Genomic DNA, 17055 nt, shown 5'->3' with positions numbered 1-17055 from the left:
ACATACCATACCCCTTACCCCTCCCTCTCATTGATCACTAGTATTTCCATCTACCCAATTTGTTTTACCCTTTATCCCCCATTATTTATTTTTTTATCCATATTTTTTACTCATCTGACCATATCCTGGATAAAAAGGAGCATCAGACACAAAGTTTTCACAGTCTCACAATCACACTGTAAAAGTTGTATCTCTGTACATCCATCTTCAAGAATCAAGGCTACTGGAACACAGCTCAGTGGTTTCAGGTACTTCCTTCTACCCACTCTAATACACCATAAACTAAAAAGAGATTTCTATATAATGCATAAGAATTACCTCCAGGATAACCTCTCAACTCTGTTTGAAATCTCTCAGCCACTGAAACTTTATTTTGTCTCATTTTGTTCCTCCCCCTTTTGGTCAAGAGACTTTCTCAGTCCCTTGATGCTGAGTCCTGCCTCATCTTGGAATTTCTGTCTCATGTTGCCAGGAAGAGTTACATGCCTGGGAATTATATCCCATGCTCGGGGGGAGGGCAGTGAGTTTACCTGCTGGGTTGGCTTAGAGAGAGAGAGAGGCCACATCTGAGCAACAAATGATGTGACTTTTACGCCTAATTTTAAGTAAATGTATTTGCATAATTCCCTTCCTGGACTGGGGAGAAAGGAGGAAATATTAAACTTCCCCCTCTGGGCAATTCCTGATATTGTCGCAAGTAGGGGAACGACCAAATCAGTAGGCAAAGCCCTGGATCTTGAGGTTTGCCCCTGTGAAACTTATTCTTGCAAAGGACAGGGTAAGCTTAATTGCTTCTTATGCAGCTTTAGCTGTCCAGGAGCTGTATCTGCCTGTTGGGCATGTTCTGGAAGAATGAGCTTGAGTAGTTTCGTAGTTCACCCCTTCAGACTGCCACCAGGGCCATACAGTCACCCCCACATATAAATAGGGGTTATTCTGTTTCTGCTGGAATAGGATTAGGGAGTCACAGTGGGAACTCAGGCCAACTCCCTACTGTGCTGTGGCATGGATGGAGAAGGGTTAGCAAGAAACACAAGCTTCTTCTGTTTTTAAGCTGCCTTTTCTTGATTTGATCCTTACCCAGTTACTGCAGTGCTTTAACTGTTTTACAGGGTTTTGAGGAGAGTGGTCTGTTCGTTCGCTTTTTCTGTTTGTTCTGTGGGAGACTGACATCCTGGAGCATCTTATGCTGCCATCTTTGTTGACGGGAAACTCATCATAGTGATTTTTTACTCAATGATTGTACATAGTGGCTGTACTTCCAAAAATGGCACTTCATTACTTGAACCATTTACTGTAGTTTTATCTGATCTTCCCGACTCTGAAAGAGCAGACTGAGTCCCCTCCAGGACTTGATATAGTACTCAGCACATTGTGTTGACTCAAGAAATATATAGTGATGGATGAATAGGGAATATTTATAGGTATAAACCATTGAGACAGCCCATATGTATGATTGAGATTGCCTGATTTATTTAAAAGGTATTTTAACAGCAATAAGAAAATTTTCAGAGGTACACTTTTCAGTTATTTTGATGTAAAATAAATTAATATGAGTACCTATCTCTTAGAATTGTTGAGGATTAAATTAATAAACACATTTAAGCACTTATGCCTAGTACATAGGAAGTGCCCAGTTAGTGTTAGCTATTATTTAACTCCATCTATATGGTCCTTTGGCCAGTGACAGTTCAGCCACTGTTGTGGGTGTGAATAGGATAGAAAGGGGATAAGAAACAGCCTCTTACCTTTGAAATCTAATGTCTTTTAGTAATTGGAATGGAAAAACTGCTTATATATTTTTCTTATATTGCATGAACTTTTATTTTTCTGTTTGTGTTTTAGTGATCAGAGGGTATGGTTGGCATGGAATTGAATTTCATCTCACTGTGGGAATTGTAAACAAGGTAGGTCGCAGGTTCATTTACTCTTTTCTGCCTCCTTTTTTTTTTTTTTTTTTTTTGCATGGGCAGGCACAGACAATTGAACCCGGGTCTCCGGCATGGCAAGTAAGAGCTCTGCCTGCTGAACCACTGTGGCCCATCCTGCCTCCTTTTAGTATTTTCAGTTCTGTTGAACTAGAATGGATCAGATTTGATTATAAAACATTATCTTTTGGGGTCTTACTCATCATTGTCCATGATGAGTCTGTCACCAAGGTTTGTTTATCCAATGTTTAGGACTAGATCTAATACCTTATTAGAATATATTGAGTGCCAAGAAATAGCACAACCAATTTAGCAGGTAATAGTGGTCAAATAGTGGTGAAAAATGATTGTTTAAATTCTGGTGGTCATGGAATAGAACCATGAAAATATATATACACATATGTATGTATATACCTGATTCAGTATCTGAATTCATCCTTAGAGAAACCAAGTTCTTGTGTTAGAAGTATCATATAAGTTGAACTGGGGATAATGAAAGAGCACCTCATTCTGATCCACTCTAAATTCAGAAGGCTGTGTGAATCTAGACAGAATAGCTGGAAGACTAAATACAACAAAGGACCGTCCTGACAGTAGTCAGGCTGTCACTGACAATTATAAATTTTGCTATGATGACAGGATTTGTCACTCCGTAACCACTAGAGTTTGGTTTGACACAGCATGCTTGGTGCTCCTATCTTAAGCTCTGGAGCCTGAATATAAGTAAACCAGATATGGCTTTGGCTCATGTATGCTTTTTGTATCAGATCCCCCAGAAGTAGGGCTACAGACTTCACTCAAGTCTGCAAAGCTATTTCTTTCAGAGCATATCCTGTCAAAGCAAGAGCTAGTGCTAGTTCATGTAGTTTTAGTTTTCCATGATCTTAGGTTTGTGGAGACCCCATTTCTCACTGGTACAGAAGAGTTGGATTACTTGGAGAGTGAACATGATAGCCAAGCAACAATGACAACATGCTTTTCCCCCACCCTCAGGAATGCTGTGAAGTTGTACAAGGGGCTAATGGGTTGATGTCAGTATTTGTGTTTCTGCTGCACCTGCACCTAGGAGTGCAGGTGCAGCATGGGTCCTTGAGCATGGGTCTTGCTTTCTTAGTCACAAAGAACAGGAACTTTTAATACATTTTCACAAGGGAAAACAGTTAACCCACTTCCGTAACAGATGAAGTATGGTCCTTAGAATTAACAGCGCTGCCTAGGAAGGGAGAAGGAAAGGGTAAACTAAAGTTTAACTTCTGCAAATGAATGTCTTCGTCATCATCTGGTCACCTGAATTTTCAGGGTCTGATCTGGTTGGTCAGATCTTTTTTCTATTGTCTTGATTTGATATTGGGGTAATAATAACAGGAACTACTTCATAGAAATAGTAAAAGAATTAAAGAAAAGAAAAGAAAGGAAGTAACATTTAGTGAATGTCTACTAAGAGTTAGGCATAGTACTGAGAACTTTCACATTTGTTCTTTTATCAGATATACAAAACTTACTGATTGCCGTTTTTCAAGTCTAGGTGTATAGTGTTATGAATATCACTATCTTAAACTGTTTTGTCCTTTATTGTGGACATTCGGAGGAAATAGAATTATATATTGATATGTTATTTCACTTGTGTCTACTAAAATATTCTTCTGTATTTTAGAAGTAGGAATAGGAAGGAGAAAGTGCCTACATGAGTTAGTATTTTGTTTTTGTTTTTGTTTTTGTTTTCTGGGCTTTCTACTGATTTAGCCAAAGGCAAGGAGGAGACTAGCAGCTCTGAAATTAGAGACACCTAAGCTGATTTGGGAAGTTGAGACTCTTGACTCAGGGTTTGCTGAAGTTTGTTGCAGGGGTGGTCAGAGTAGGTTAATATTTTCAGAGCTCAAAACAAATATGAATTGTGGTTGTTTGGTTGTTCATAGGAATGATTTTGCTTGATCTCTGATTGTAGTTGCAACTAGGGTATGTAAAATATAGTACTGCTGTTTGTGAAAACTCCTACAAAAGTCCCTGAACCAGTGCAAATTAATCTCCAAAAATACCCCAAATTTCCCCATTCTGATGTTTTGACTGTCTAGGCGAAATGACTTTTGTCATCATACTTGTAAAGAAATTACCATAAATTCTTTTAAAACAAAATCATAGAGTTGATATTCTGCTTTTAAATGTCTCTTGAGATTCTTGCCTTGTTGCTGGCAACATTTCTACACCTCTCAGGCATATGCAGTAATTGTGGTATCAGAATAAATTATTAAACTGTCTCTTAAGTGATAAGAGATTAAGGTGAAATGTTCCTTTTCCTTATTTCACATTTAAGGTTTCTAAGTCAATTGTCTTTCTGCACTTAAATAGTAAGATTTCATTGTGGTCTTAGTGAAAGTCTTAAAGAGAGTTACTTGGAGACACAATCCTGTCCTTTCAAGAGCTGAAATGGACACATTATTTCTTAATCTGTGAGAATTTTCCATGTTATTTTCCTGTCTTTGAATGAATTTTTTTGTACTTTTCCTTTTGGCTACCTTCTTTCCGTAGTATAGCAGAGAAACCTTACAACTTTTCCTTCTTGCTTCTGTGAACAGGTGCCACTTTTAAAAACAGCTTTATTGGAGTGTAATTTACATACTGTAAATTTCACCTGATTGAAATATATGTCAGTGATTCTTAAATTTGCAAAATTTTGCAGCTGTCACTGCAATCCAGCATTACATTTCCAACATCCAAAAAGATCCCTTGTAAGCACCACTTTTCAGCCTCCTTTAAAGTCATCTACAAATCTAGTTAACTTCTGCATCAAACTTAATCTTCTCTCTTCTATAAAGTTTTGCACCACTCTACCTACTCCACTTTATTCTTTCCCCCTCTTGTTTCTGTTTTACTATCTATTGCCTGGTCAGATACATCTCTGTTTTGTCATTTTTGTGCCATTCTCTTGTCACTTTTTAAAATTTGACTTTTCAAAAAGAAAGTATTTAGTTTGTGATTCAAAGTTATTTTTTTCTCCTTGAAAGACTCTATTTTAGGCTTTTTAATAAAAACTCTTATTCTTGGCTTTCCTGTTCACATAATTTGTTATTTAATTATTTATTTATAGAGGGAATCAATTCTCTAGTTATTTCTCTTCATGCATACAGATTAGATATTTGCTAGCTTGGGAAATTCTGCTCTGTACATACATATTTTTCTTTTCAGTGTCAGTAAATAAAGTTTCTTAAGAAAATGTGTTTATTGACAAATCTTTACCCATATACGGGCCATACATGGTATACAATCAGTGGCTCACAATATCATCACATAGTTGTTTATTCATCACCGAGATCATATAGAACATTTGCATCACTCCGGAAAAAGAAAAAAAAAAAGCAAACAAAAAAAACCCATACATCCAATACTCCTTACCCCTTCCTCTCATTGACCACTGGTATTGCAATCTACCCAACATTTTTTTTACCCCTTATCCCCCTCTATTATCTATTTATTATTGTCCTTATTTTTTACTCATCTGTCCATAAAGGAAGCGTCAGTGACAAAGTTTTCACAATCACACAGTCACATTGGAAAAGCTATATAGTTATGCAGTCTTCTTCAAGAATCAAGGCTACTGGAACACAGCTCAACAGTTTCAGGGATTTCCCTCTAGCCACTCCAATATACCACAAACTAAAAAGAGTTATCTATATAATGCATGAGAATAACCTCCAGGATAGTCTCTTGACTCTGTTTGAAATCTCTCAGACTTTGAAACTTTATTTTATAGGCTCATTTCTCTCTTCCCCCTTTTGGTCAAGAAGGCTTTCTGAATTCCTTGATACTGGATCCTGGTTCACACTGGGAGTTCTGTTCTATGTTGCCAGGAAGATTTACACCCCTGGAAATCATGTCCCATGTAGGGGGAAGGGCAGCAAGTTCACCTGCTGAGTTGGCGAGAAGGCAGCATTTAACTGAGAGAAATTGTGGAATTTTTTTTGGCATGATGCCATTGATATTTGGAAACAGAGACCAGTAAAGAGAAGTTGAAAAATGAACCAGTTATTCCAATCTTTTCTTCCAGAGAAGAATGTAGTTTGAAAGGATTAAACACAGATCCCGACACAGTGATCCTGAGCTGCCATGGCTTGTTCTTTCATAGGATCAGTAGCTTTTAAAACAAAAGTCCTGACAGCAAACCCACCCCACCGGGCAGAGGGCAGAGCCTTTCTTCTCTCTCCCCCAGTCCCTCCCTTGCTTTACTAGCCCATTTTTTGATGTGTGAAAATTTAGGTATTTGGCTTGGGGAGCAAAGCTTGGATTAGATTTCAAGCCTGTGTGCAAGGTGCAATTTTTACAACCATACCAGATGACCCTTACCCACTTCTGAGTTCTTCTTCTTCTTCTTTTTTTTTTTTAAATATTGTGGTAGTTAGATTCAGTTGTCAACTTGGCCAGGTGAAGACACCTAGTTTTGTTGCTGTGGACATGAGCCAATGGTACGTGAACCTCATCTGTTGCTCATTACATCTGCAGTCGGCTAGGAGGCATGCCTGCTGCAATGAATGATGTTTGACTTAATTAGCTGGTGCTTAAATGAGAGAGCGCCAAGTAGCACAGTGCAAGCAGCTCAGCATACCTCATCTCAGGTCTCGCAGCTCAGCCCAGGCCTTTGAGATGCAGAAAGGAATCACCCTGGGGAAAGTTGTTGGAACTCAGAGGCCTGGAGAGAAAGCCAGCAGAGATTACCCCGAGCCTTCCCATGTAAGAAAGAACTTCAGATGAAAGTTAGCTGCCTTTCCTCTGAAGAACTAACAGAATAAATCCCCTTTTATTAAAAGCCAATCCATTTCTGTTGTGTTGCATTCCGGCAGCTAGCAAACTAGAACAGATACTTTTATTGATAGATATTCAAATGATACATACATAAATAAAGTTTTATTGAACTGTCATGCTCCTTTATTTGCCTGTTTACTTGGGCTGATTTGCATCTCTTTAACTGCAGAGTTGAGTGGTTGAGAATGGGGGCTGAATTGGATGCTCTCATGGCTTCATACTGCTGCTCCACACACTACAAATTGCAGTGAATTCTTCTTATTAGTACACCTTACTCAGGTGTCATGCGCTTCTTCCCCTTCCATGAACTTAAGCATTTTTGCACCTCTCTTAATGTTTCTAATGTAGTGCTTTCTGACTGTAGGTTTTTCCTTCTGTGCTGCTGTATCCACAGCACCAGCTTCAGTTTTGTGATAGGATTAAGGCCAGTATAGTATCTCAGTTCCTTTGACAGGGCTCAGCATGCTTACATTAGGCCACAAGGAGCAGCACCAGGAGGGTTCCTGAGGCAGAGAGGTAGAAGTGCATCAGTATATAAGTATTTAGATGTGTTGTAAATAAGATAAATGAATATTCTAGTACATCTGAGCTTTTATCGGTTTATTTATTTCTGCATAGTACATTGTCCTAAAACTTAGCTTAACACAACAATAGACACTTATTATCTCGTACAGTTTTTGTGGGTCAGGAATTTGGGAGCAGCTTAGCTGAGTGATTCTGACTTAGTGTCTTTCATGTGGTTCCACTCATGATGTTACCTGGGGCTGCAGTCATCTCAAGGCTTAACTGGGGCTAGAGAATCCACTTCCAAGATGGTGCATTAACATGGGTGTTTGTAGGGGTCCTCTGTTCCACCCAGGCTGTCAGCTGGTGGCCTCAGTCCTTTATGACGTAGACTTCTCCATAGGATATCTTGAGTGTTGTCATGACATGGCAGCTAGTTTCCCTCAGAGCAACTTACCTGAGAGAATATGGAAAAAGTCACAGTGCCTTTTGTCTCTTAAGTCACATATTGTCACTTCTGCATTCTAATAGTTTTCAAAAGAGAATCACCAAGTAGAGCACACACTGAAGGGGAGAGGAATTAGTCTCCACCTTTTGAAGAGAAGAGTATCAGAGAATTTGTGAATATGTTTTAAATCCATCACAATTGGTATTTGAATAACTTTGTTCCTGCCTGTGAGAGTTATGTAGCTGCTGACTTTGTTCTTTATTTATAGTAGAATTTAACTTGTTATTTTAATTGTTTATGTATATATCTAGGCTCTTAATTTCTTTCCGTAATGTAAGCTTTAACATTTTAGTTAGAACTACTAAATAGGTTATGAATAGTATGTAATCTCTAAAGCCAGGATTAACTTTCTCCCCAAATTCACAAGCCATTTCAATGATGAGAGGGTATGGGTTAGTCAGTTGGTGGAGTTTAGAATTGGAGAAGTCTCTTCCTGGCACCAAAATGTTCTGTTTCTCTTCTCAGACAGGTTATGAAAGAGCAGTCTGTATACTTGCTGTTGTCACATAGTTATTTGCCTTTTTTTTTAGCTTTTTGTTTTCAAATAATTTCACATTTACAGAACAATTGCAATATAAAACAAACCCCACATAGATAACTCCAATATCAACTCACCTCCCCAGATACCCAGATCCCCCAGTTTTAATATTTTGCCACCTTTGCTGTATCATTCTTTATATTTTCTGAACATTTAAGAGTAGGTTACATACAACATACTCCTTAAACACATAATACTTCCATGTACATTTTCTACAAAGATGTTCACTTGTGCAGTAACCTTAAATACAGTTATTAAGTTCAAGAAATTAAACATTGATATAAAGCTTACAGTCTATATTTAATATTTTATTTCCCAGTAATGAGCCCCTTTGGCTCCATTTTTAGATATCATATATTGCATTTAATTGTCATTCTTCTTACAGTTTGTTTTTTTAATTCTCTTGTTTTTAATTGTAGAAACATATTGTGCTGCTTTAAAACGGTTGTGTACTTCAGAAAAGCCATGTTCTTTAACCCTTTATCGATGTTGCTGGATGGGATCTTTTTGATTGTTTCCATGGAGAGTGACCCACCCAACTGTATGTGGTACTTTTTGGTTAGGTGGTTTCCATGGAGGTGCATCTCTGCCCATTCAAGGTGGAGCCCTTTAAGAGGGAACCATTTCGGTAAAAGCTTGTGAGACCACACAGCCAGAGACCTTTGGAGATGGCGGAAGGAAAACGCCCCCCCAGGAACATCTTTGGAGGAGAAGCCAGTCGAGAAATCTAGCAGATGTCACCATGTGCTTTCCCAGCTGAGAGAGACACCCCAAATGTCATTGACCCTTTCTTTGGAGTTAAGGTATCTTTCTCTGGATGCCTTAGTTTGGACATTTCTATAACCTTAGAACTGTAAATTTGCAACTTAATAAATTCCCTTTTTAGAAGGAATTTCTGGCATATTGCATTCTTGTAACTTTAACAAACTAAAACACACGTATATAACATAATTCTACTGATCCATTCCCCTACCCTTCGCCACAAGCATACTGTGAAATTAATCACATTCATAGTGTTGCATTATCCTCACCACCATCCATTACTGTAACACTTCATTCATCCCAAACCAAAACACTATGCCTACTTTGCATTAACTTCCAATTGCCGCTATCCCCTGCCCATGGGAAGCTGTACTTTATGTTCTGTCTCTATGCGTTTTTTTCTGATATTTTCTTTGTGGTTACCATGGGGCTTAACTTATACATTTCAGAACCTATAATAACCTTGTTTGCTTGGATACCAACTTAACTTCAGTTCCGTACATAAACAGTGTCCTGTTCTCCTCCGACAACTCACCTTTATATAGTTCTTACCACAGATTGCATATTTATACATAATGAGTCCCAAACCATTGATTTATCATTATATCATATGTATTTACCTTTTTGATCCTGTAGCAAGTAAAAAAAGTGGAGTTACAAATGAAGGTATAGTAGCATTGGTGTTTATATTTACCTGTGTGTATTAGCTAGGGTTCTCTAGAGAAATAGAATCAGTAGGAGATATCTGTAGATACAGAATTTTAAAAGTGTCTCACATAACCTTGGGAATGTAGAGCCAAGGTCTGTAGGCCAGGCTGCAAGCTGGTAACTGATGAAGGTCCACAGTGAACTCTCAGGAGAGGCTGGCTGGGCAACCATGGGAATGTAAGGATCTAAGGTCTGTAGGGCAGGCTGCAAGCTGGTAGCTCCAATGAAGTTCCTAAGTGAACTCGCAGGAGAAGTTGGCTGGACAACTGTAGGAATGGAAGAGTCCAAAATCTGTAGGGCAGGCTCTGAAGCTGATGACTCTCATGAAGAGCCAGGATGAACTCTAGAGAGGTTCACCAGCTGAAGCAGGAAGAGAGACTGTTTCTTCTGAGTCCTCCTTAAAAGCCTTCCAGTGATTAGGTTAAGTGTCACTCATTGTGGAAGACACTCCCCTTAGCTGATTATAAATGCAGTCAGCTGTGGATGCAGTCAACGTGATCATGAAATGTCCTCATAGCAACAGACAGATCAGTGCTTGCCCAGCCAGATGACCAGGCACGATCACCTGGCCAAGTTGAAATGAACCTGAACATAACACCATGCTATTACCTTTTTGCGAGATCTTTATGTCTTTAAATGACTTCTGTCATTCATTCAATTCCTTTGAACTTCAGAACTCCCTTTAGCATATTTTGTAGGGCTGGTCTAGTGGTGATGAAGTCCCTCAGCTTTTTTTTATCTGGGAATTTCTTAAGCCCCCATCCCATTTTTGAAAAACAGTTTTGAAGCGATTCAGAATTCTTGGTTGACAGTTGTTGCTTTCAATACTTTAAATGTGTATTCCCACTTCCTTCTTGCTTCAGTGGTTTCCAGTGAGAAATGGGCATTTAATCTTATTGAAGCTCTTTTGTATGTGATGTGTTGCTTCGCTCATGTGGCTCTCAGAATTCTCTATTTTTGGCATTTGACAGTTTGATTATAACATGGCATGGTGTGGGTCTATTTCGGTTTGTGCTGTTTGGAGTTCATTGAGGATCTTGGTTGCATATATTTACATCTTCAAAGCTTGGAAAGCTGTCAGCCATTATTTCTTAAATATTCTTTCTGCCCATTTATCTTTCTCCTTCTAGGCCTATCACAATGTGTATATTGGTATGCTTCATGGTGTCCCATCGGTCCCTCAGGCTCTGTTCACTTCATTCATGTTTCTGTTCCTCAGACTGGATGATTTCAGTTGTTTTATCTTCAAGGTCACTGATTTGTCCTTCTGCCGGCTTCAGTTTGCTGTTGAACCCCTCTAGGGAATTTAAAAATTTCTGTTACGATGGTCTTCAGCTCTGTTTCATTCCTTTTCTTAATTTCCACCTCTCTACTGAATTGGTCATTTTCCTTTAATTCTTTTCCTATCTGCCTGTAGTGTTACCTTTAGTATTTCTTGTAGAGCCAATCTCTTAGTCACAAACTCTCATGGTGACTGTCTAAAAATATGTTAAACTCTCTCTTGTTTTGAAAGGATAGTTTTGCTGGGTACAGAATTACTGGATGGCAGTTTTTCTCTTTCAGAATCTTAAATATATCATACCACTGCCTTCTCACCTCCGTGGTTTCTGCTGAGAAATCTGTACATATCTTATTGAGCCTCTCTTGTATGTGATGGATTCCTTTTCTCTTGCTTCTTTCAGAATTCTTTGTCTCTGACATCTGACAGTCTGGTTAGTAAGTGTTTTGGAGTTGGTCTATTTGGATCTGTTCTGTTTGGGATATGCTGTGATTCTTGGATCTGAAATTTTTTGTCCTTCATAAGAGATGCTGTATTAGGATTCCCTAGAGAAACAGAATCAACAGAGAACACTCGCAAATATAAAATTTATAAAAGTGTCTCACGTGACCGCGGTAATGCAGAGTACAAAATCCACAGGTGAGGCTGTGAAGCCGACGACTCCAGTGGAGGGTCTGGATGAACTCCACAGGAGAGGCCTGCCAGCCAAAGCAGGAATAGAGCCTGCCTCTTCTGAATCCTCCTTAAAAGGCTTCCCGTGATTAGATTAAGCATCACTCATTGCAGAAGACACTCCCCTCTGACTGGTTACCAGTGGAATCAGCTGTGGATGCAACTGACATTATCATGATCTAATTCTATGAAATGTCCTCATTGCAACAGACAGGCCAGCACTTGCCCAACCTGACAAACAGGTACAACAACTTTGCCAAGTTGACACATGAACCTGACGATGACAGTCTACCCCTTGTCAACTTGGCAGCTATATATATATTACTTTAAACCATACCTAATTTCCAAATAAAAACAATAAAACACTCATTTTTTCTTTTGCCTAACAATACTCGACTGTCCTGCATATAACTGGAAACACATTAAATCTCTCCAAAATAGGTTGCAAATCCTCGGGCAACATTCATTCTTAAACTTGATATCTTACCACTTAAATAGTATAACATGAACAAAACAGCATTACAGTCCTCGTTTCTCTAACTGATCACATGGTCGAAGTTCATTTTATCACTACCTTCTTCCACTACCCATTCCATGTTCCTTTTACCCTCAGCAAGCAGTTCAGCTGGCCGTGGTTCTTTGCCTGGTGGGGTGACCCAAACCGTCATTCCTGAAATTTCAGAGCCATTGGTAGTCCTGCCTGGATTGGGTTGTTGCAATTTTCCATTGATTTTAATCACAGGGTATGGTAGTACTAAAACTACCTATATTCCAAGAAAACTCTTCTTTACCTCCATTATGTAATTGTAGTCTTACTTCCTCCTGATAGTTAGGGTCAGTCACACCAGACAATAAAGTAATCCCCTTCTTGGCTTGTTGATCCAGTGGCATAAGCAGCGCAGAGTGACTAGGTGGCAGTCTTAACTTCTAGTTCAGTGGAATCATTGTTGTTTCTCCTGGAGGAAGCACTCCCCGTTTTGGAACTAAAACCTATAGAACAGCAGAGCTCAGGGTTGTAGGGACAGGTAGCAAAAATTTTCCTAGTGGATCACTAGGGGTCATAGTGAGTGGTACCACTCCCATTTCCACCTGTGCTGGTTTGAAAGGAAGTGTGCCCCCTAAGAAAAGCCATGTTTTAATATAAATTGATTTCATAAAGGTAGAATAATCTCTATTCAATACTGTATGTTTGAAACTGTAATGAGATCATCTCCGTGGAGATGTGATTTAGTCAAGAGTGGTTGTTAAACTGGATTAAGGGACGATAATGTCTGCACCCATTTGGGTGGGTCTTGATTGGTGTACTGGAGTCCTATAAAAGAGGAAATATTTTGGAGAATGAGAGATTCAAAGAGAGCAGAGAATACTGCAGAACCACGAAGCAGAGAGTCTATCAGCCAGTCCTTTGGAGATGAAGAAAGAAAACGCCTCCCTGGGAGCTTCATGAAATCAGAAGCCAGGAGGGAAAACTAGCAGATGATGACGCCGTGTTCACCATGTGCCCTTCCAGCTGAGAGAGAAGCCCTGACTGTGGTCACCACGTGCCTTCTCACTTCAGAGAGAGACCCTGAACTTCATCGGCCTTCTTGAACCAAGGTATCTTTCCCTGGATGCCTTTGATTGGACATTTCTAGAGACTTATTTTAATTGGGACAGTTTCTTGGCCTTAGAACTGTAAACTAGCAACTCATTAAATTCTCCCTTTTAAAAGCTGTTCCGTTTCTGGTATATTGCATTCTGGTAGCTAGCAAACTAGAACACCACCCCTTGGTTCCTGGACCGATGGATCCTGGCTGTGGGAGAAATAGCACCATACAGTGGACGTTGATTCAGAGCATATACAGCTTCCTGGAGCATATTACCCCAGCCTTTCAAGGTATTGTCACCTAGTTGGCACCATAATTGAGTTTTCAAAAGGCCATTCCACCGTTCTATCAATCCAGCTGCTTCTGGATGATGGGGAGCACGATAAGACCAGAGAATTCCATGAGCATGTGCCCATTCCCGCATTTCATTTGCTGTGAAGTGTGTTCCTTGATCCGAAGCAGTGCTATGTGGAATACCATGACGGTGGCTAAGGCATTCTGTAAGCCCACGGATGGTAGTTTTGGCAGAAGCATTGCATGCAGGGAAAGCAAACCCATATCCAGAGTATGTGTCTGTTCCAGTCAGAACAAATCATTGCCCCTTCCATGAAGGGAGGGGTCCAGTGTAATCAACCTGCCACCACGTAGCTGGCTGGTCACCTTGGGGAATAGTGCCATATTGGGGTCTGAGTGTGGGTCTCTACTACTGGCAGATTGGGCACTCAGCAGTGGCTGCAGCCAAGTCAGCCTTGGTGAGTGGAAGTCCATGTCGCTAAGCCTGTGCATAACCTCCATCCCTACCACTTGACCACTTTACTTTGTTCATGAGCCCATTGGGCAAGGACAGGAGTTGCTGGGGAAAGGGGCTGACTGGTATCCAAAGAACGGGTCATCTTATGCACTTGATTATTAAAATTTTCCTCTGCTGAAGTCACCCTCTGGTGTGCATTCACATGGGACACAGATATCTTCGTGTTTTTAGCCCACTCAGAAAGGTCTATCCATATACTTCTTCCCAGACCTCTCTGTCACCAATTTTCCAATTATGGTGTTTCCAAGTCCCTGACCATCCAGCCAAACCATTAGCAACAGCCCATGAGTCAGTATACAAACACACCTCTGGCCAGTTTTCCTTCCAAGCAAAATGAACAACCAGGTGCACTCCTCGAAGTTCTGCCCAGTGGGAGGATTTCACCTCATCACTGTCCTTCAAGGACACCCCAGAAAGGGTTGTAGTGCCGCAGCTGTCCACTTTCGAGTGGTACCTGCATATTGTGCTGAACCATCTGTAAACAAGGCCCAAGTTTTCTCTTCCTCAGTGAATTCACTGTAAGGAATTCTTGAAGAGGCCATAGCTCTGGTCTGGGAAAGGGAAGGTAATGTGGCAGGAATGGAGACCATGGGCATTTGGGCCACTTCTTCATGTAACTTACTTATGCTTTCATAACCTGCTCTGGCTCTATCTCGTATATACCATTTCCATTTTACAAAAGAGTGCTGCTGCACATTCCCAACTTTATGGCTTGGTGGTTCAGATAACACCAAGCTCATGATAGGCAACTCAGGTCTCATGGTAACTTGGTGGCTCATGGTTAAGCGTTCAGTCTCTACTAAGGCCCAGTAGCAGGCCAAAAGTTGTTTCGCAAAAGGAGAGTAGTTGTCTGCAGCAGATGGTAAGGCTTTGCTCCAAAATCCTAAGGGTCTGCGTTGTGATTCTCCTATAGGGGCCTGCCAAAGGCTCCAGACAGCATCTCTATTTGCCACTAACATTTCCAGCACCATTAGATCTGCTGGATCATACGGCCCAAGTGGCAGAGCAGCTTCTACAGCAGCTTGGACCTGTCGCAGAGCCTCCTCTTGTTCAGGTCCCCACTCAAAATTAGCACCTTTTTTGGTCACTCGATAAATGGGCCGGAGTAGCACACCCAAATGAGGAATATATTGTTGTCAAAATCCAAGAAGACCAACTAAGCATTGTGCCATTTCTTGGTCATAGGAAGGTCCAGATGAAGCAACTTATCCTTCACCTTAGAAGGGATATCTTGACATGCCCCACACCACTGGACGCCTAGAAATTTTACTGAGGTGGAAGGCCCCTGTATTTTTGTTGGATTTATCTCCCGTCCTCTGACATGCAAATGCCTTACCAGTAAGTCTAGAGTAGTTGCTACTTCTTGCTCACTAGGTCCAATCAACATGATATCATCAATATAATGGACCAGCATGATGTCTTGTGGGAGGGAGAATTGATCAAGTTTCCTGAGGACAAGATTATGACATAGGGCTGGAGAGTTGATATACCCCTGAGGTAGGACAGTGAAAGTATATTTCTGACCTTACCAGCAGACTGGTGTATGAGGTGTTTCTGGTTACTGATGTCTCCCCAATAGCTGTTCCTGGCTATTAACTAGCTTCCCTTGGGGAAATTCCACACCTCACTGTGCCGTCATCTTGCCCCGCCTCTCCTTTAGTTCTTTGTCCATGTTTACCTTTAGCTTTTTGCGCATATTTAGGATCATTTTTTAAAAGTTTATCTGGTTTACTACATGTCTTTTCCTCCTCTATGATGGTTTCTAATGCTTCAGTATTCTCTGCCTGGACCATCACTCGCTTGTGCTTTGTATGTTTGTAATCTCTTGTTGAAACTTGGAAATTTGCCTGCTCTGGACATGTCATGTAAATGGAATCATATGTTATGTGCTCTTTTGTTACTGGTTTATTACACTGACATAACGTACTTTGTTTATCCATTCATTAATTGAATAATGCTGCTGTGAACATTCATGTACAAGTTTTTGAGTGGATGTATATTTTCATTTCTCTTGAAATTAATGTATATATTCATTTCTCTTGAAATTCGCTAGGAGTTGAGACCTGTATTAACGGCACAGAATTTTTTTTTATTAATTAAAATTAACAAACAAAACATTAACATATCATTCCATTCTATATATATAATCAGTAATTCTTAATATCATCACATAGTTGCATATTCATCATTTCTTAGAAAATTTGCATCGATTTAGAAAAAGAAATAAAAAGATAACAGAAAAAGAAAACGATAGCAGAGAAAAAAAAGATTATACATACCATACTCCTTACCCCTCGCTTTCATTTACCACTAGCATTTCAAACTAAATTTATTTTAACATTTGTTCCCCCTATTATTTATTTTTATTCCATATTTTCTCCTCTTCTGTTGATATAGTAGATAAAAGGAGCATCAATCACAAGGTTTTCACATTCACAGAGTCTCATTGTGAAAGCTATATCATTGTTCAATCATCATCAAGAAACATGGCACTGGAACACAGCTCTACATTTTCAGGCGGTTCCCTCTAGTGGGAACAACACTCTCTACTACATCTTGAACAACAAGGTGATATCTACTTAATGCGTAAGAATAACCTCAAAGATAACCGCTCGACTCTGTTTGGAATCTGTCAGCCATTGACAGTCTCATTTCACTCTTCCCCTTTTGGTTGAGAAGGTTCTCTCAATCCCTTGATGTTAATTCTCAGCTCATTCTAGGGTTTTTCTCAGTCCCTTGATGCTGAGTCTCAGCTCATTCCAGGATCTCTGTCCCCCGTTGCCAGGAAGGTCCACACCTCTGGGAGTCATGTCCCACATAGAGAGGTGGGTGACCCTTAGGCCTAAATTTTAAGTAGACTTGACCCATCCTTTGTGAGGTTAAGTTTCATATGAACAAACCCCAAGACTGAGGGCTCAGCCTGTAGCTTTGGTTGTCCACGCTGCTTGTGAGAATATCAAGAATT

At 40.0% G+C, this 17055-nt stretch overlaps 1 protein-coding gene across 12 annotated transcripts in view; it reads left to right on the top strand.

Annotated features, from left to right (window-relative positions):
• MRTFA (myocardin related transcription factor A) overlaps positions 1-17055 on the top strand; it is a 347988-nt gene that overhangs the window by 94966 nt on the left and 235967 nt on the right. For all 12 annotated transcript variants that reach the window (XM_077168932.1, XM_077168922.1, XM_077168921.1 and 9 more), the window contains one exon: positions 1846-1907. In XM_077168932.1, coding sequence (XP_077025047.1) covers positions 1846-1907 — 62 coding nt within the window. The remainder of the gene's footprint in view (positions 1-1845; positions 1908-17055) is intronic.

The sequence above is a fragment of the Tamandua tetradactyla genome, chromosome 7, assembly GCF_023851605.1.
Source record: "Tamandua tetradactyla isolate mTamTet1 chromosome 7, mTamTet1.pri, whole genome shotgun sequence".
Lineage (NCBI taxonomy): Eukaryota > Metazoa > Chordata > Mammalia > Pilosa > Myrmecophagidae > Tamandua > Tamandua tetradactyla.
This window is presented reverse-complemented; position numbering and strand designations above follow the sequence as displayed.